Below are 19,091 nucleotides of genomic sequence, written 5' to 3'. Positions count from 1 at the left end.
GCACCCCAGCCCAGGCCGGGGTTGGGGGGCGGGGCGCCTGAGCACCGGACTGGGTTCCCCGAGCCCCCTTGGGCCTGGGGAGTGGGGTGGCATCAGCCGGCGGCTCTGCAGCTGGAGGGGAGGGCCCCAGGCTAATAAAGGCAGCCCCAGACACTGGCTCCGTGGAAGCTCGCTGCTGGAGGCCGCAGCAGGGTCCCCCGACTCTGGCTCCCGAGTGCTGGGGAGCAGGGAGTTAGCCGCGACCCGCCCGGCCAGGCCACCCGGCAGGACGGGCCGGCCGGACCCCGCAGACGGCAGCGCGGGGCGGGCCCGGCGCCAGGAAAGGCCGGAGCCGCAGCCCCGACCTCGGCCCCCCGCGGCCGCGCGCCCCCCCGCCTCGGCTGGCCCCGCCGTCTAAAGTTTAAAGGTTTTAAATGCAAATATTTCTCTTTTATAGACGCCAGCTGTCTCCAGGGAGCGCGTTTCCTCGCTGCTCAACTTTATTGTCCAATTAGCTTCCCATATCGGGGCCCGGCGGCCGGGGGGGGGGCCGCGCCGCGGGGCCCGGGGTGGGGTGGGGTCGGGCCGGGGGCGCCCCTCGCGAGGCCGGGGCCCGGCGGGGGGGCCGACCCGGGCGGCTCTCCCGCCGCAGAGCCGCGCCCCGCCCGCCGCAGCCGCGCGGCTCCCCATTCAGGGCCGCGGCGCCCACAAAGCGCGGCAATTAGCATTGAAAATCCATGCGAAGCAGCTGTGGCCGATTGTGCGCGGCGCAGCTGTGCGCCGGGTGCGCGGCCGGGGAGGGCCGGAGCCGCGCGGGGCGAAGGGGCGCCGCTGCCGGCCGCCCGGGGCTCCCCCGCCGCCCGCCCCGCGCCCCGGAGCCCGCGGGGGCCTGGCCGGGGGGCGCGGGGGCCTGTGCGGGCTGCAGAGCCCGCCCCGCCGCGGCCCCGACCTCGGGGCTCCTCCGGGCTGCGGGGCGGCGCGGCCTGGGGTGTGTCCGCGGGGCGCCCCGGACCCCTGCACCCGGGGCGGGGCGGCCGCAGCCCCCGGGGGCGCGGGTGCCAGAGGCGGAGGGGAAAAGCCTTCTGGGGGGGAGAGCATCTTAGCCCCGCTTTGGAGAATGGAGGCTTTGGGGCCCGCTGGCTGCGAGGAGAGGGGCCCGGGCTGGCGCAGGCCCAGCCTCGCGCCTGAGGGTGGGGGCGGCGCCCCGTGCCCCTCTTCAGCCCTGGGTGCCTCCTGATGCCGAGGGTGGGTGCAGGTGCTGGGGCCCTGGGCTCTGCTGTAAGGGTCTCCCCACAGCCCAACCCCAGGGAGAACGGCTTCCAGCCCCCGGACAGCGTCCTGGGTCAAGCACAGGTCACCTGCGAGCCCCCAGGCTGCGCCCTGGGCTGCGCAGACCGGCCGGGCGTGGAGTAGCCGCGGGGCTCCCTGCGTGGAGATGCGCAGCAGGGCACATGCTCCGTGCACGGTGGATGACAAGCGCGTCTCCTTCCCGCCCACCCTGAATCTAGGTCTCCAGAGCGTGACACCTGCCCGCGCAGGCGCTGAGCGGGGTGCCTGGGGTGATAGGCAGACCCGGACGCGCAGCCCTTCTGTGCAGGAACGCGTGGCGGGGCAGCTAACCCCAGGCCGTGGGACGGAGCTAGCTGCAGGCCCAGCACACCGGGGCTGGTGGCCGAGCTGCGACTCCACGGGCACAGCCACACGTACAGCTGCACTCCCGGGAACCTCACCCCCGGGGCACGTGGCCATGGTGACTCCGAGGGGCCAGGCGGCCTCCAGGCTCCCCAATTCCTTGCTGCCTCAAGGTCGCGCCACGGGCGCTTGCTGAGCAGCTCTCTGAGGGTTGGGCCTGGCACCTCCAGTTTCTTATCTGATTTGGGGCTTGGGGTGTTCGTGGAGTAAGTGCCCACCTTTTGGATGGGCCAGATCCTTTGCTTTCCAGGCATCCCTTCTGGGGTTCTTCGGCGGCGTCATCTTGTTTGGCCACGCAGGTTCCACCTGAGTGGGGTCAGGGTCTTCCGAGGGACCCCCTGCGCCCTGCGGGGGCCTGGCGGGGTCCAGGTGCAGGAAGCACAGGCCAGGAGCAAAGGAAGCAGGACGCGGGAAACGCGCCCTAGGGAGTGTCCCCAAAGCCCCACAGAACCGGCCGCGCACCTTGCACCCGCCTCGTCCTTTCTCTGCTGCGTGGGAGCGCGCGGGAGCCCCCGGGAGGGCGCGCTGCGCCGAGGGAGGCCGCGTGGCTGGCGGGGGCGGGAGCCGCCGAGGAGGCGCGGGAGGGAGCGCGCCCGCGGGGAAATGGAGGGCAGCCAGCCTGCGCCCGCGCGGAGGCGGGAAATGAGGAGTCAAGCTACAAACCTCGTTAGCGAGCAGCGCGGGCTGCAGGAGAGCAATTCCCACCCTTAAACTCGGAGGCCGCGCTCCCGGATTACTAATTTCCCGGGGCCGGGCGCGCTGACAGGGAGTGTCATCCGTCTGGCCGCGCCGGCCCGCCCGCTGGCCGCCGCGTCTCCCGGCCGGGGCGCACGCCGCCGGCTCGGGCCTGCCCTCCAGCGGCCGCCGGGCGCCCTGCAGGTGCGCGCCCCGGCTCCAGGTGTGCGCCCCCGCCCCGCGCGCACGTGACCCGCCGCGCGGCCTCACCGTTCTCACCTGCGCAGCGGGGCCGCCCGCGCGCGCGCCGGCCGGGGGGCCGGGGAGCGGGGGGCCGCCCGGGCGGGAGCCGCCGACCCCGGGGACTCGCCGCGGCACCTCGCGCCCGGCCGTCCCCCCGCGACGCGTGAACTTGCTCGCGCGCCCCCGCCCCCCGCGCGCCCCGGCGGAGGGAGTCGGGCTGGGGGCGCGCACCGGGGGACAAAGCCGGGAGGCGCCGCCCCGGCCAGGTGCGAGATGCGCATTTGCATGCGGCTCCCCTCCCCCCGGCCGGTGCGCCAGGTGGGAAAGGGCTGGAACCGCCCCAGAGGTTTTTAATTTTGTTTTTGAGGCCCCGGGCCAGTGGCTGAATTCCCTGCCGACTCCTCCGCCGCGCCCCCCCCCCCGCCCTGACTCCCGGCGGCCCGGCGCCCCCTCCCCCCGCGCGCTGGCCGCCCGGGCCGCGGCCTCTGCGGCCATTGCTGGGACGGGGCGGCGGCCGCGCCCGGGGACCCCGCGCGCTGCGTCGAGGCCGGCGGCGCGCGAAGGCCGAGGCCCGCCGGGGCGCGCGGGGGGAGGGGGCGCCCCCGGCGCGCTGCCAGGCGGCGGCACCCGCAGGTAGGAGCCAGTAACGGCCCGCCGGGCCTCCCGCTCCCTTTCCCCTTTCGTTTGTGGTCGGCCGGGCCCTTGTGCAAGGCTGGGGGGCCGGCCGCGCCCCCGCCCCTGTGCCCCGGCGTGCGCTCCGCGCTCGGGCGCCACGGCCCGGGGAGTGGGGGGGGGGGGCCCGACCCTCGCCCCCCAGCGGGCGCACGGGCGGGTTTCGCTCCCCGCTGGCGCGCGCCCCGAAGGCTCCAGGCCCGCCAGCGTCTTCGGGAACAGATGGATGGGGGGTGGCAGGCGCCCAGCGCTCCCTCCCGGCGCAATCCGGGCTGGCGCGGGGGGGCGGGCGGGAGGAAGGCGGGGGAGGCCGGGCCCGCGGGGACGGCGGCGTGCGCGCCTGCCAAGCGCGGCGCGGGCATGTCCCGGGGCAGGTTTGGGGCTGGCAGAAGCGCGGGCTGGCACCGGGGGCCGAAAGTTGAAACCCGCAGCGCGGCGCTGGGGCGGCCGCCGGGGGGCGGGGTGCGGCCTGGCCTCGGGGCCCGAAGTCTGAGCGCTGCCGAGGAAGCGCCCCCCGGGGAGGGCGAGACCCCGGCCGCAGGGCGCCGCCGCGCGCGCGGGTCAGGCCCGGAGCCCGCCCCGTCCAGCCGCCTGCCGGGCCGGGCGCGGGGGGCGGGGCGCAGGGGGCGGCCGGGGCCCGCAGTCCCTCCGCGCCGCCCGCGGGTGCCCAGGAATTCCAGGACGCTCCTGAGTCATTCCAGTCTGTCAAGTGCCTGGGTGAGGTAGGGTGGGGGGTGCCAGGAATGAGGAGGCGCCGCGCTCCCGGGGCTGGAGGCTCGGTGGGTCGTGCCAGTTTCTGGAGGCGGCGGCCTCGCCTCCGACCGCAGCCCCAGCGAGTTAATGACCCCCTGGCGGAGCGGCGCCTCCGCGGACTCGCCAGCCGCTGGGACGTGGGTTCTCGGAGTCACCCCTCCCCCTCGGCGGCCTCCCCCAAAGTTACTTAAAAGGGGAGGGGAGGGGCGGCCTCCGCTGGGGTGGGGGCGCCGGGCGCCCGGGGCCGCGTTCTTAACTTGGAGCGCTGCGGAGTTGGGGCCGCGAGGCCACGCGCCCGGGGGCGGGGTGGGGAGGGCAGGGCGAGCGCACCGCGCCCCTCGGCGTGCGCCCCTCCCACTCCCGCGCGGCCCGGCTCCGGCTCCGGGGAAGTCGTCCTCCCGAGGCCCGCGGAGCCCGCGGCCCGAGTGCGCTGCGCCTGGGCCGGCCCGCGCCGGACCCCGTCCTGGGCGCCCGGAGCCGCGCCGAGCCCGCGCCGCGCGGGCACGCTGGAGGGCGCCGCTCCCCGCCTCTGGCCGCCGGCCCCGGACACCCAGGTACTCCGGACCCCGGCGGCGCGCCAGGAGCCCCCGGCGCCCGCGGCGCGCGTCCCCTACCTGGCGTGTCCTCGGCTCACCTGGCCGCGCGGGCGGAGCGTGCGCGCGCGGCTGGACCGGGCGCCGGCGGGGCGCGTGCTTGCGGCTGAAACCCGACACCCCCGCGGCCGGCGGGCGGCGCGGGAGCCAGCGGCCGGGAGAGGGCGGGCGCCCTGGGTGTGTCCCGGCGACAGCAGCAGGTGTTTCTTGGCGGCGGCCCCGGAAGCTCCACCTCCCGCGCGCCGGGCGAGATAAGCCGCGCAGACAAACACGGGGCGACGGCGGCCCCAGCAAGTGTCAGCCGCGGCGGCGCGGCGGGGCCCGGGCATGAAAGGTGAGCGGCGGGCGGGGGTCCGCGCCCCCCACGGCCTCCCGCGGCGCGCGCCCCTCCCCGGGGCCGGGCGGGGGCGCCAACGGCGGGCAACTTCCCGGGGGCGCGGCGGGGCCGGGCGGGCGGGCGGCCGAGAGCGCGCGCCCTGCAGCGGCCGTGGGGCCGGCGCCCGGCGGGGCTGCGCTCGGCGAGGGGCGCGTGAGCGCGGGGTCGGGCGCCGCGCGCCTGGGGGGCTCCGAGCCCAGCGCCCCGCACACTGGGGAAACTTTCGCGGGGCGGAGCGGGGGTGGGGGGGAGGGGCGCGCGGGGCGCTTGGGGGTTCGCCCCGCTCCCCTCCCCCTCCCGCCCCTGGCGGCGGGGACACCTCGGGGAGGCCGGCCCCTCCGCCCTGCCTCCCCGCGCCGGCGCGCGCTCCTCCCCCGAAGATGGCTGCCCCGGCGGGGGGGGGGGGGGGGGGGGGCATCCGCGCGGCCCTTCCCCTCCCCTCGGCTGCGCTGCTCCGCCCGACGCTCCCCGCCCCCCGCCTCCGGCCGCGCTGCCGGCCCGGCCGACCGAGTGGAGCCGATTCAATTATACCGCGGCGGAGACACCTCCCGGCCGCGGCTAATTAGCTCCCCGGCGGAGGCGGCGCGCCCCTCCCCACTTCCTTCTCGGGCCCTGGGTGGGGCGCGGGACCTCTAGGAAGAGGGGTGATGCCCGAGCCGCCGGCGGGGGGGGGGGGACGCCCCGCACCCCCGCGGTGGGCCGGGCCGGGCTGGAAGTTTGAGGGGCTGCGGGGGCGGCACCTGCCTGCGCCCCGCCGGGGAGGCGCGGCCGCGCGCTCTGGCTGCTGTTTTGTAAACTGGCCTCTGTGCAAAGCGCGTGGACAATGCGTTCCGCCCTCTTCACCCCTGCAGCGCCTTATCTGGGGCCACCGGGTTGGGGTTTGGAGGCTGGGCCGGGCCGCCAGATAAGCAAGGGTCCTGCCCGGGGAGGCCGCGGGGCCCAGCCTGGCGGGGTGGGGAGCCCGGGGAGCCCGCGGAGCCGTCTCCAGCCGGCGGGGGCCTGGCCGCAGGTCTCAGTGGGGCTCTGGGATGGCGGCCCCGCCCCCCTCGCCGCGCGGAGGGGGTGCTGCGGGGGAGCAGCCGGCCTCGGGGCCTCCCCGGGTGTCGCTGAAGCTGGGGGCGCCGCGGTGTTGCTCACCCTGTGTTTATGGGGCGGCCCCCGCCCGCAGGCACCGCGGAACCTGAGGCGCAGGCTGCAGCCTGACTCAGCGCCACGCCACAGGTGAGGGGCCCAGGGCGCAGGCTCCCGCGGCCGCCCCGGTGTGTCATCCCGCTGCCCTGCCCAGGTGAGCTCGCAGGCCTGGCTCCGCCGCGGCAGCCGGAACTTGAAAGGCTTCAGGCAGCTGGCCCTGGCCCGGGGCGCAGGGCTCGCCACCGCCACCGAGCAGCCACCGAGCAGAGGCCCTGCCGGGAGGGGCGGGTGCGGCCAGCCCGAGTTTTGACGCGCAGCGCGCTGGCTGGGCCCGGAGTTGGTGAGCGGCCAGGCAGCCACCGGGGTCAGCCCCACCTTGGAGGAGGAGGCGGGGAAGCCGCTGTGGTTGCAGGCGAGGCCCCGTCTGTGGGGCAGCAGGCTGTCCGCGGCACGCAGGCCCTGGCTTGTTGGGGACAGCTTTTCAGCAGCCGGGCTTGTCAGAGTTGAAAGGGGTTTGACCACAAACCCCCATCGCCTCCCCAGGCCCAGGGAAACCTCAGGCTCTAGGTGGGAGGCCTCGGCCTCCTGGATTCTCGCTCCCCGCTGATGCTGATGGGCTGAGGACCAGTCCTCTCCCAGGTGAGCGCACTTGAGACCCGGAGGGGCGGGGGGCGCCGGGGCGCCGCAGCTACCGGCAGCAAGCAGAGGCAGCAAGCAGAGCCCCGTGGGAGCTCCGGGCCTGTGCCCTGCTGCCGTGACTTCCCTGTCTCCGGGCGGTGCAGGGGCTGCCGATCCGGGGCGCCTGTGGTTTCTGAGTCCAGCCCGCCCGCCCCGGCCAGGCAGCTCTGGCCAGAGCAGCCAGCACACGCTCCGCACAGCGCCTTTCGGTGGCGGGCGTGGGTCCTGCACCTCCAGCTCCCACCCGCCAGCCTCCTGGACCCCGGCGGGAGTCCTCAGCTGCCCAGCCCTTGGCTGGGGGGTGCCACCCTCCGCCGCTCTAAAGGAAGCGGGACCCCACTTCCCACAACGCTAGGGCCGGGCACCCCCACCTAGCGTTGGGTGCCGGCGTCTCCTTTCCAGAACGCAGGTGAGCAAGACCTGGCTGCTACTTCTCTTCTTGCCCCGGGAACTCGCAGGGGCTTGTGGAGTCAGCCAGCAAGGCCGGTTTTTCCTGGCCCCACAGCAGGCTTGGAATTCCCAGCCTGGGTTACTCGAAGTCCACCCGGGCTGGGGGTGGATGGTAGCACGTTAATTATCTCTGTTATGGCAACACAGCAGCTTCCAAAACCACAGCGCGGCCTGCGCCCCATCCTGGTGCGCGCCGACGGCTGCTCCCCGGCAGGGATGGGGTGCCGTGGCAGCTGCGCCGAAGACCCGCTGGCTTGAACTTCTCCCCTCTGCCGCCCGGCGTGGGAGCCGCTGGCCTCCCTAGCCAGTGCTGGCCTCCGCCCTCCCCCGCAGAGGCCACGGCCCGAAGCTGACCGTTTCGGACTGTTCCTGTCAGGGAGAATTTATCGAGCGCCTCCCACGAGCCCAGCCCTGTGCAGGCTGCTGGTAGGTGAGCCACCAGATAAGGATGGGCCGCGTTGCCCCCCCGCAGCCCCCACTCCTTGCAGCACCAGACAAAGCCCGCTGCTGCCCGGCCTAGCCTGCCCCTCTGCTCAGAGGCCGCCTCCCTGAGCCTGGGGTCCCTGTGGCCGCCCCCTCCCTCCCTGGTTCCTGCAGCCCGCCCCAGGTTCAGAGGGGAAGCAAAGAGAGGAAGTGAGAGCTGCCGCCTTGGGGGTGATGAGGCGCCTCTGGAGGGGAGGGAGCTGCTGTGAAAAAGCAGGGATCTGGATGATGTGAGAGTCTTGGGGTCCCAGTGGGACTTTCGTTTCGGGGGTAAACTTAAGCAGAGGAAGGCCATCTGGGAGGAGGAAGCCTCCAGACCCAGGGTCCTGTTCTGGACCTTGACTGTGCCTTGGAGTCAGCGGGGGGCCTTGCAGAAGACTCAGTGCCAGGCTCTGCTGTGACCCCAGATCTCCAGGGGTGTCCGAGACCTGCCCTCCTGCCCCACTGCCTCACACAACACAACACCCAGCGAGAAGGGCCTGCCGGAGGGCGGGGTGAGGGCTCCCTCCGCTGGGGAGGCCTCCGAAGGCTGGTGCTGCCTAAGGAGATTGGTCCCCCTGGGGCCAGGTGCCTCCCCGACTGGTGGGGAAGGCCCACTTGGCTGCCCTTGGGGCTTGAGTGAACCCAGAGTCAAATCCTGCAGCTAGTTCTGTGCCCGGCCCAGTGTACCGGGAGCCCGTCTCCTGGGGCCTGCAGATGCGGGGTGGTCCTGGAGTGGGTGCCCGTGCCTGCTCGGCTCTGGCCAGCTGTCCGGTCCCGGAGCTGGGCCCTTGGCCCCGAGAGCCCGGTGTGGGCGTGTGACGGCGTGTGAGCCTGGCCGCGGGGCTGCCAGGCCTGCCGGGGATGAGGCCCTCCCTCCAAACGGCCCTGGCCCGGTCCACCTGCAGAGCAGACACGCGCAGGCCCTGTGGATGGGCTGAGCCCGCGTCCTGACTGCTGACCCGCCCTTGGGTCTGCATGGGGGTGTCACGTCCACCTCGCTCCTGTGCCTCCGTCTTCCCGCTGGTCGGAGAGCAGTGCTCAGGCCCTGGCGTCGAGTCTCGGGCAGGGTGCGGGTGCAGGCAGCGCCTGGCACTGCGGGCCTGCTGGAGGGCTGGTCAAAGGAAACACCGGGTCGCCCCTTCCCTGCCATGCTGGTATCCCTGGGGCTAACTTATGCCAGCTGAGGCTCGTCTCTGCCGCCACCCTAGGGGTGGGGCGGCAGCTCAGCACTCTTCTCTCCAACGCCCAACGGTCAGGGGTGCTCGGGCTCCCTGGCCGGGGGCAGCAGCCTGGGGTGTTCTGGGACCCGGCCCGCCCTGGGGCTCCGGGCTCTGCCCCGTGTGTGTGTGCACAGACCCCGTCCGTGGCAGAGGGCTGGGCCGCGGTGAGGGCCGGGGAGGCACTTTCTCCAGTGCCCCTCCCCCGGCCCTGCCCGTCCTCCGCCCACACGGGGTCTGTGGCCGCGGGCAGCTATAAAAGGCATCGATCGGGCGCTGCTGGTCAGGGCGGCATTGACTGCACAGGTTAAGCCGCCCCGGAGGAAAACCGATGTGTCGAGCTGTGGGGGACGGGGCTCGCCCGCGGGGGCTCTGGGCTGGCCTGTGGCACAGTCTTGGGGGCATGGGGTGGTCTGTGTGCGCGTCCTCGTGGGAAAGCGTCCACGGGTGGCCGTACTGACCCCAGGCAGGTCGGAGCGGTCTCTCCTCCTGTCACCTCGGGGGGTCTACGCTTACGGTAGACTTGGCCCCCAGTTAACCGCAAGTTAGGAGATGGAGCCCCTCTAGGGGCCTGGCATCACGTAGAAACCCAGGCCCCCAACCACCTCTCCCCGGGGCGGGCGCTGCCCCCCCCTGCACGTGCCGAGACCGCCCTGGACTGGGGCTGTGCCGGCGGGAACGGAAAAGCTTGGCGCCACGGCCGGGGGCGGGCTGGAAGGACGTGGCTGCCGACACTGGGCTCTGTGCCCAGTCCCCACTCACAGGGGCGGGGTGCTCGCCCCCTTTCACAGGTGAGAAGACTAAGGCTCAGTCACTCTGCTCAGGTTAGGGGCCCCCAGATAGCTGGTCTTGTTATTAATTTTTGGCCCACCCCCCTGGGGTCCCAAAGCGTGGGGTGTGGGCTAAGTGCACTCGGCCCCGGGTGTCCCCTGGTCAGGAGGGCGAGTGTCCCTCTGGCGCTCAGCCCACTTGACTTGGGGGGTCGCCTGAACTGGCGTGCTCTTTCTCCTAGCTGTCTTGCGTCCGGCCGGGGTCCGGATGCGGTTCCTCCAGCTGAGCTTGGTGGACACGGGCATCACCCTGCATGTCCTGGCCTCACAGAGGCTGCCAGACCAGACTCGGCCACCCTCTCTCACCCGCAGCCACCCAGACCTGTATTTACCTGACCCTTCTGGCCAGTAGGGGGTTCTTGTGTACCCCTCCAGCAACTCCAAGGACATCTCACCCGGCAGGGGTGGGGGACGAGCACCTTGGTCAGCAGTCCTGTGTTGAGGGGTTTGTTACCCCCACAGCAGGTCTCCAGGATAGACAAGACTTGGCTTGAGGGGATCCTGGCACCCCTCGAGCCAGCTCTGGACCTCGGCATCCTGTCTGTGCTACCAGAACCTCACAAGCTCCATTTGGAGCTCTGAAGGGGTTTGTTTCCTTGGAAAGGAGTTACAGGGCCGTGCAGGCCTGGGCCGCGTAGTGGATGGGGCAGTGGAGGCCGGCGACCAGGTTGGCCTGGGACGGGGTTGGTACCGGGACCCCAGGCCCGTGGGTTGTCAGCTTGGCTGTGGGGGCTCTGGAGGTCTCTCTTGGCTGCCAGGTAGTTTTCTTTCAGGCGGGCCTGGCACATGGGGCACTGAAGGTGGCAGAGGAGTCTGCTGGCGAACGCCTGGGAACATGGAGCTGCCTGGGTCTTGCCTTGGGCTCCCTGTGCCCCCAGCCCCAGCACGTGGGGGAGGGTGTTGGCACTCAGGACTGATGGGTAAAGAATTCTGCGTGTTTCTCAAGCTCAGGCGGCTCAGTGCCACCCTACCAGATTCCCAGAGCTGCTGGCCTGTCTGGGACAGTAGGGAGTGGTGGGGACTGGCGACCTAGAGACCGAAGAGCGGGCTGACGGACACTGCCGTTGTCGGGATGATGGGGTTGTGGCTTCTCATTTTTCAGGAAAAACTGGAAACCTTTGTTTTGACTTGAAATTTCCTGTTTTAAAACATTATTTGTTGGTTCGCACAGAAGCAACATGGAGTCACTTTAGGTCAGATAACAGCAGGGAACTGAGCCTCAGCGTGTGCCGACCTGACGAGCTCCTCTGAGAATCGGGCATGGACCCCGGCTTAGCTCCCTGGGGTGGGGTTGGGGGCTGCCAGGTGAGAGCCCCACAGCCCCCACCAGCTCGCAGGGAGAAGACAGGTGTCACCTGGCCCCACCTGATGGGCTGGCGCCTGTGAAGGGGGGGCTGTTTCTTACCTGTGTCCCTCCTGCAGCGGGGACCTGCTGCGCGCCCTCAGGGCTGGGGTGGAGATGGTGCCCAGGTAGCTTCGGTCACCTGAGGGCCACGGCCTGAGCTGGTTCAACACCCAGATTCTTGGGCCCCAGCCTGCTCCTGGAGGGGGAGCAGGAAGTGGGGCTATCAGGCGTGGCCTCTGCTTCCTCTTTCGATGCTTGTCAGAGTCCGGCCCTGCCCCCGTCAGGTTGGGTTTGTCCACTTGGACGGACCTGGCCTCGACCCTGACCTGCCAGCTCGGGCCCCCTGTCCACCTGCGCCGTTTCCCCACCTGCTTGTCCTGACCCGCCCTTCCTGCCTTGGAAACTTGGAGATGCTCCTGGCAGGGTTGGGTTCCTCTCTGGCACCAGGCACCTCCGACCCCACTGCTTCCTGCCCCGAGTGGCCCAAATCCATTGAAAGGGTTTTGTTTTCATTTGTTTTTGTGGCTGAGGAAGGTTCTGGGGGTGGCCTGGTTGCCTGGGCTGCTGGGGCTTGCTAAGGGGTTGCCCCCTTTGCACCCTTCAGCCAGAATGGTGGTAGCCGGGTCCAGTCCGGGGAGGGAGAGGGGACGGTCTCCAGGCCTCCAGGTCCTGCTCCCTGGCCGAGGGCCGCGTTGGGTGCGCCCCGGTCCCGGTGTAGAGCAGGCGCGCCTTGGGAGGAGGTGACCCTGGGCCGTGTCTTCTCACACCTGCGCTCGCTGCCCTCGACACGCACCCGGTGCTCCCAGCCTCGGTTTACCCACACAGTAAACCCCTGTACGGCAGGGTCCTGCGTAGGTGGTCACGCGCATCAACTGGCTGGGGAGGACTCCCGGGCCCAGGGCGGCGGTGGGGGGCACTGGGCGGCCGGCTGAGGTGGCTGCAAGTGGGTCCTGCTGTGACTCCGGCGGACCCTCCGGCCCACCGTAGCGCTGGTCTGGTCACAGCCTAGGGGCAAACGGGGTGCTCTGGGCGAGTGTGGGCACCTGCCTCCACGTCCCCAACTGGCCCGAGTCCCAGGCCCGACCATCACCACCCTGTCTCCCTGGCACTGGTCTCTGCGACCGCACGTTCCTGCCCCCCGCGCCCAGCCCCTCAGCTCCCAGCCCCTCTGGGCCGCTGGCTTCTCCAGACGCAGACGCTTAGAATAATCGCGTCAAATGTCGCCGCCATCTGTTGCTCGACTTCCTTCCCTCCGCCGGAACCTCCTTGCCGCCTGAACCTCAGCCCCACTCTGCTCCGCCCTGTCAGCAGCCCCCCCCAGAGCCCGCCCTCCCCTTCTCCACAGGGACCCCCACTCCAGGGCGCCCGCCCCCGTCACTGGCTACTCTTGCACCCAGGGACACCCAAGGACTGGAGTCTCCCGAACGCCTGCCCACGGTCTCCTGGGGACCCCGACTGGGTCTCCGGACACATGGCAGTGGGGGCGTCGTGGGGTTCACAGTGGCTGCCCGGTGGTCCCAAAAATACGCTTTGTAAACAGTCCCGCCTGGGGTGCCTGCCGGGAGGGTCGGGGGCACCTCCGGGCTGGGCTTCTGGCAGACACAGTTCAGCTGGCCTAGTGACCAGGCCGCGGGGGAGGGGCCCCACCCCCCTCTGCCCTCCCTCAGGCTCTTCCCTCTCCCCCCACCCGCCCGCCCCGCTCTGGTTCCGGTCAGGATCCAGGCCATCTGCTGGGGCCTTCCCTGTCTAGCCCTGAGCCGAGGCTGCCAGCTCCCCAGCCTCAGCCTCGGGGAGGAGTCCAGTTTGGGGCTTGGGGCCAGGAGAAAGCCCCCGGTCCCCTTTGAAACCTGCACCCGAGAGTCTAAGCAGACCACCCCTGGCATCCAGGCGCAGAGGACCTCCGGCTGCTCCCGGCCCCTCCCCCATCCCCACCCCCAGAAAAATGGCTGCGTGAGAGCTGAGAACATGCCAAAGGCAAATATAATAATGAATTTATTATGAAGCCGCCCAGGCTCCCGGGATCACGTGGCACCCACGCCGCCGCCACCTACGGGCTCTGCAGCAGGGTGACCCCGGCCTTGTTAGGGCGGTGGAAGGATCACCCCTTTGGGGGGCGCAGGGGATGGGGGGCGGACCCCCCGGGGGACGCCCTTTATTTGTTCACAAACATTTCTTTGGGCGGTAATGAAAAATTACCGAGAGGGGTGATTAGAGCATCCAGGTCCGGATTGAGCGCCCGGGGGCCTGAAAGGGGCGCCCTGCTGGGCCCGGCCTGTGGGGTGTAATTACCCCAGGGGGGGCTGTCAGGGGGAAGGGGCGGATTGGTGCTTGAACCGGGCCCAGCAGAAAATTCATCTCAGCTATTAGCTTGTAATTACAGAGCTTGGAGGGAGCAGGCCTGAGGTCTGGTGCCTCGGAAGAACAGGGATGAAAGGAAGCAGTAATTACGGGGTCCGCGGGGGGCTGGGAGGGAGGCCTGGGCCTGCTGATTAATGAGGCCCCTCGCACCATTAGGGAGAGGAGCCTCGGAGCCGGGACCATATTTAATGGAGTGTTAGGGGCCCCCCTTTCTTCGTGCTGCTGTTCTGAGCTGAGCGCTGGGCCGGCAGGCGCCCCGCCAGGGTCTGCGGGGGAGAGCGGGGCAAGGTGGGCTCTGGAAGCCCCCCGCGCCCTGCCTGCCGGGCCCGCCCCCCGCACTGGGATTCTTTCTAGTTTGTGTTTTTTTAAGCTTTGTGCTTAGAGACCCGGGCAGAGAAAAGTAGGATCGATTCCACAGACCGCAGTGTGGCCACAGGGCAGGCAGGCAGGGCCTCCCCCAGTGTTCTGGGGGCAGCAGGGGGTGGTTCTGCCCCTCCAGTCCCTCCTGTCCGGCTGGTGGGGCCGGGTCCTTCGGGGGCACAGCCGGCAGGGTCAGGAGGCCAGAAAGCTGGGTTCGCTCGTAGCTCCATGGGTCGAGGCCTGGGCTCAGGGCTGGGCGGCTGGTTGTCTGGCTGCGGAGGCTCTTTCCTCCCGAGGGCTCGAGGGGCCCGTGGCAGGAGGCGCCTCGCAGGAGGAGGGCCCGGGCGCGGGGTGCAGGGAAAAGCCCGGAGGCCCCGCCATCGCCGCCACCTGCCTGGCGCTGGCACATGTGGCCCATGTCGGGGGCTTGTGCTGAGAGCAGCCACCCCCTCCCCGGCCCCGCTCCCCCGGCCTCATCCATCACTGGCCTTCACGCTGCGGAGCGTCTCCCAGCTGTTGGGGTAATGAATTTACATGAGCTGATAATGTAGACAAGAATTCAGTCAATGGCCGGGAGTGCAGAAGTTAATAAATGCCGCTCTAATGAGGGCGGGGGGGTCAGGCTGTGCTCTCCTGGGGCCTCTCAGGGCGCGGGGGCTGCCCGGGCCCCCTCCCCTCCGCCGTCTTGTGGGGCCTGGTGAGCCCAAGCTCAGAGCACCTGTGTGGGCGGGGCCAGGGAGGGGTGTAGAGCAGCGGGGGAGCCCTGCAGTGACCCCCGCCTGTGGCTGAGCGGCCAGGTGCACCCTAGAGACCGTGTCCCTCTCCTGAAGGTCCAGGGGGACCCCTCCCAGGGTCTCCGGGCTGGCCCCTGCCTTCTGTCTTAGGTGCAGGAGCTGCTGGTGGTCCCGCGCCCCGCCTCCCGGCCTGCCCCTCCTGCGCGCCCGCTGCAGAGGAGTCTAATTTTAGACTCCCCTAATGAAGCTGCTCATTTGGAATTCTATTTTAAGTGACCTGACATCAGAGCGGCTCTCCTGGCTCGCAGCCCCTCCGCAGCCCATGGCTGACACCGTGGCGGGGACACTGGCTTTGGGGGACACCCAGGGAGCAGGTGCCAGGCTCTGTCTGGGGGGAGGGCAGTACCGTGCCCGGTACGTCCCTCAGCTCAGGGAAGGTGACGGTGGCACCAGTGCTGCGCCAGGGACAGGAGCGGTGGGGCTGCCCCAGGGCGTGCGTTCCCAGAGGGACACCCACTTCCCTGGCTTCTGCCCTGGCCCGGAGGGAGGCCTGGCCTGGGGGACTCCCTTGGCTACACCGGCTTCATGCAGAGGCGTCTCCTCTTTGTGGATGTTCCCCTCCCCCGGTTTAAAAAACCAGGATCGCTGCAGAAATACTAGAACATAGTGGTGAGGACAAAGCCAAAGGGACGCTCTGGCCACCACCTGCAGACGCCGCCGGCCTTGAGGAGCAGAGTGTGTGGTACTGTGGGTCTGGCCGAGGACTGCGCTGTGGCCACCCCTGCCTCGCCCGGCACCTCTGCCGTCCAGCCGGCGCTGGCAGCTGTGGCCACAGCATCCCTGCTTCTCCCACCGGCCGGCCTGCTTGCTGCGGGGCTCCTGGGCAGGGGCCTCACACCGGCTCCCCTGGCCTGGAGGGGTGGGGTGAGCCCCTCCCAGGACAGCGCCCAGTCTCCCCTGCCTCAGCGAAGGGCTGGCTCGGAGCCCAGACCAGCTTCATGAGGAGGGCGTGGGCACCGCGCTCAGGTAGCCTCTCCTTGGACAGGGCGGTGATCTGAGGGGTCCGCTCCCTGCGTGTGGCGGGAAGAGGGTGGTGAAGGCATCAGAGGGGCGCATTTCTGAAGCAATATTGGCTCCTGCTTGGACCTGGCACTCTGGGGAACTGAGAGGGTCACTCTCTGGAGAAGGGGCAGTGACCCCCACTTCAGCCACATAACAGGTGGCCTCTGACCTCAGCAGCTGGGGGCAGCCTGGCCGGGAAGTTCCCACGCGTCACCTCCGGGGCTGTGGACTCATCCGGGCGGGAGGACCAGCTGTTGAGCCTGCCCGCATGCGTGCTCCGGGAGGGAGCACCTGCCTGTCACTGCGTCCTGTCCGCGTCCAGGAGGAGGGGGTCTGCCTGTTCCTGAAGGACCGTGAGGCAGACGGGGCAGGTGATCGTAAAGGCGCTGTGGTCAGGCGTGTGTCGGCTGTCGGCGGGGGCATCGGGTGAGGCCTGGGCAGGGGCGTCCCCAGGGTCCCAGGCCTAGACGTGCTGTGTGACCCTGACTAGGCTTCGAACCTTCCTGGCCTCGGATTCCCATTCTTAGGGCCGAGCAGGGCAGGCGTGGGTGAGGATGGGGGTGGCTCTGTGGTGGCCTCTCCTGGCCTGCAGTGGGGCCGCAGTGACCACTGAGTTCTGAGACTGCATAAAGGAGCCCCATTTAATGTCATCTAGCATCTCCAGCAACCCCCCAAAAAATGCGACAGCCCCCGAGTGTGGGTGCCAGTGCAGTCCTGTGTGGGGTCATATCCCCTGGTATGCCCCACAGGCAGCGGGCGAGACCTCTGGTTCCGTGTATCTTGAGGACCCGCCGCCCCCTCCCACCCGCCCTCAGGGACGTGTGCTGCTGACCCTCCGCGCGCCAGGCTGTGGGGTGCCCGGTCCTGTGGTGGGCACTGCGGTCTTGTGACGTCTGTCTCCAGGGGACGGGCGACACATCGACCCCTGGGGTGTGGGTTTCCTGGCCTGACCCCTGAGACCTGGGTCTCTGCCCCTGCTCCTCCTGGCCGCCTGTGATAGTTGGGGTGCTGGTGTGTGCCGGGCGTGCTCAAGCATGTGAATTAGCTCCCTAAATCCTCACAGGAGCCACCTGTGGATAGGCTTTGCCCTTGACTCCCCTTTACAGCCAGGGAGCATGAGGCCCAGAGGAGCAGAGTGACGGTCTGAGGTCACCCAGGTGCAGCGGCAGAGCTGGGGGAGCCCCGGGCACCGGCCAGCGTGGCTCCAGGTGGCGCGTGTGGCTTAGCCTGCAAGGGCTCCTCAGCCAGCAGCCTGCGTTTTCTGAAAATCAGGCTGCTGGGCGGGACTCGGTTCCTGGGTTTTGGGGTTTCTTCTTTGAGCTCTTGGCAGGGGGTGAGCATACAGCCTCCCTTCCTGCTCCCCTTTCCAAAAAGAGGGAAGACACGCAGCCTCCGGGTTGGGACGGGCACTGCTGGGCCTGGCCCCCGCGAGGTGGCTGCCCACGTGGCCGGGCTGGCAGCTGGGAGCCGGCCTGCTGGCCATGGACAGGCGCTCCCGTGGGGGTCCTTTGTTCCGAGGTGCAAGCCCTCGTCCAAGAGAATGGAGTCCGCGCTGGCTCGCTCGGCCTCAATATTGTCTTTTATGTGATGTCCCTCCCCACCCCCCGCAACTGCACTTACCTGCACCCCGGAAGATTCCTTTTCCCACCCAGTGGGAGAGCCGTGGCTGCCAGCATGTCCTGGCGCTCAGGACCCCGGGCTTTGGGATGGGGGCTGGCCACTCCTCCCAGCTGCCCCTGTCAGGCCCCCTGTGGGCACCCCGCATTTGCCTGGCCACACGTCTGTGCCTCACCGCCCACAGACGGGGCATGAAGCGGGTTCAGCCAGACTCACTGGGACCTGACTCGGAGTCGGCGAGGCCAGGCAGGCTCTGGGGCAGTGGAAGGCCCTGGGGTGCAGACTGGAGCCTGGGGGCCCGCCCTCCTGCCACTCGTGTTCTTGGGTGTTCCCCGGTCCCCTGGCCGGGTGACCACCTTGGGCCCTGGAACCCCCCTCCCAGGTCTCTGGGGCTTGGAGACTCGATTTGCGGCTCCCCACTCGCGGCCCGCCGCCCCGCCAGCTGGAGGCCGCCGGTGTGATTTACGCCCCTCGGACGCATAGTGGCGAGAGATGGGGCCCGGACAGGTGGCCCCGAGAGGGCAGGGGACGTTAATGGAAAACTTATTTATGGCCCAGCCTGCCCTCCCGAGACAGACTGGCCTTGAGCCGCGTGATGGGGGGAGGGAGTCCGGCTGCCTCATTCACACCTGGGCAGGGTGTGAGGCCGGGGCCCTGGGCGGGTCCTCCCTGTGGCCTCTGTGGCACCCCGAGGCAGCGCCTCCTGAACCCAGTCCCCGCGGGCAGGCGGTCTTGCCCCTTCGCCTCTGCAGGCCGCGCCTCGGTGCCTCCCCAGGTGGGGGCCCGGCAGGGCCCCTGGTGACTTTGTGCTTCCAGAGGGCGAGGGTGGCAGCGAGGGCCCCGGCCAGCCAGCCCGGCGGCTTCGGATCCGGCGGCCCCGTGCGAGCGTCCGTGTCCTGTCTGCGGCGCGGGGACGGCGACAGGCCCGGCGGCGGCGGTGCCTTCCCGCGCGTCTGCTCGGCCCTTCCCTTCTGCTGGCGTCTTTCCCTTGGCCTCCGTCTCCCTGCCGAGCCCTGGCCGCTCGGAGGACGGCGCGCTCTTCCCCCGGCCCGGCCGCCCTCTCTGCCCGCTGGCTCTGCCCTGCTTCGCCTGTCCTGCGGCCGCTCGCCCTGCATGCCGCCCACCCGCTGGGCGCTGGCGCTCTGCTCTCTGGGTGACCTTGGTTCTTCTTTTCCTGTTTCAGGCATGAGCCATGAGCCCAAGTCCCCTTCGCTAGGGATGCTTTCCACCGCGACCAGGACCACCGCCACCGTCAACCCCCTCACCCCCTCGCCGCTCAATGGCGCCCTGGTGCCCAGCGGCAGCCCCGCCGCCAGCAGCGCGCTGTCCGCCCAGGCCGCGCCGTCCTCCAGCTTTGCCGCTGCGCTGCGCAAGCTCGCCAAACAGGCGGAGGAGCCCAGAGGTAAGAGGCGCCCGCCCGGCGCTCCCGGCCTTGCCGCCAGGCCTGCCGCCACTCGGGCCGCCGGCTGCACCGCAGACCCTCCGGGGTCCCCGCCGGCCACACCTCCGCGCCCGCGTCCCCCGCCTGCCTCTGCGCGCCTCGGCTCGGGCCGCCCTGGGTGTAGCGAGCGCGGTGACTGAGGCGCGGGGCAGGGCAGGGCAGGGGGCCCAAGTGGCTGGGGGGCGCCCTGTCCGATGCTCTCCCCTCAGCCCCGGCCGCTCCTGGACGCCTGTCCCCGTGCGAGTCCCTCAGGGACGCTGGCTGGGCCCCAGGGTTCTCTGGGGCAGCTCACCCCACCACTGCTTAGCCCCGAGGCAGGGAGTGCATGGGGGGCATCTGGTGTCCCCTGGGGGTCCAGAGCCCTGACCCTGTGTGTGGCCTGTGCGGGTGTGCTGTGTGGCTTTGGGCCAGCGCTGACCC

At 70.6% G+C, this 19,091-nt stretch overlaps 1 protein-coding gene across 1 annotated transcript in view; it reads left to right on the top strand.

Moving 5' to 3' along the window:
• Positions 1-19,091, top strand: part of GSE1 (Gse1 coiled-coil protein) — a 332,054-nt gene that overhangs the window by 286,243 nt on the left and 26,720 nt on the right. Inside the window, 1 exon segment of the mRNA XM_037515766.2 lies at positions 18,414-18,632. Within this exon segment, the coding sequence (XP_037371663.2) occupies positions 18,414-18,632 (219 nt within the window).

Source organism: Talpa occidentalis, unplaced genomic scaffold (assembly GCF_014898055.3).
Source record: "Talpa occidentalis isolate TD23 unplaced genomic scaffold, MPIMG_talOcc4v2.1 talOcc4.17, whole genome shotgun sequence".
Lineage (NCBI taxonomy): Eukaryota > Metazoa > Chordata > Mammalia > Eulipotyphla > Talpidae > Talpa > Talpa occidentalis.
The sequence above is the reverse complement of the archived record's forward strand: the minus strand, read 5'-3'. Positions and strand labels throughout refer to the sequence as shown.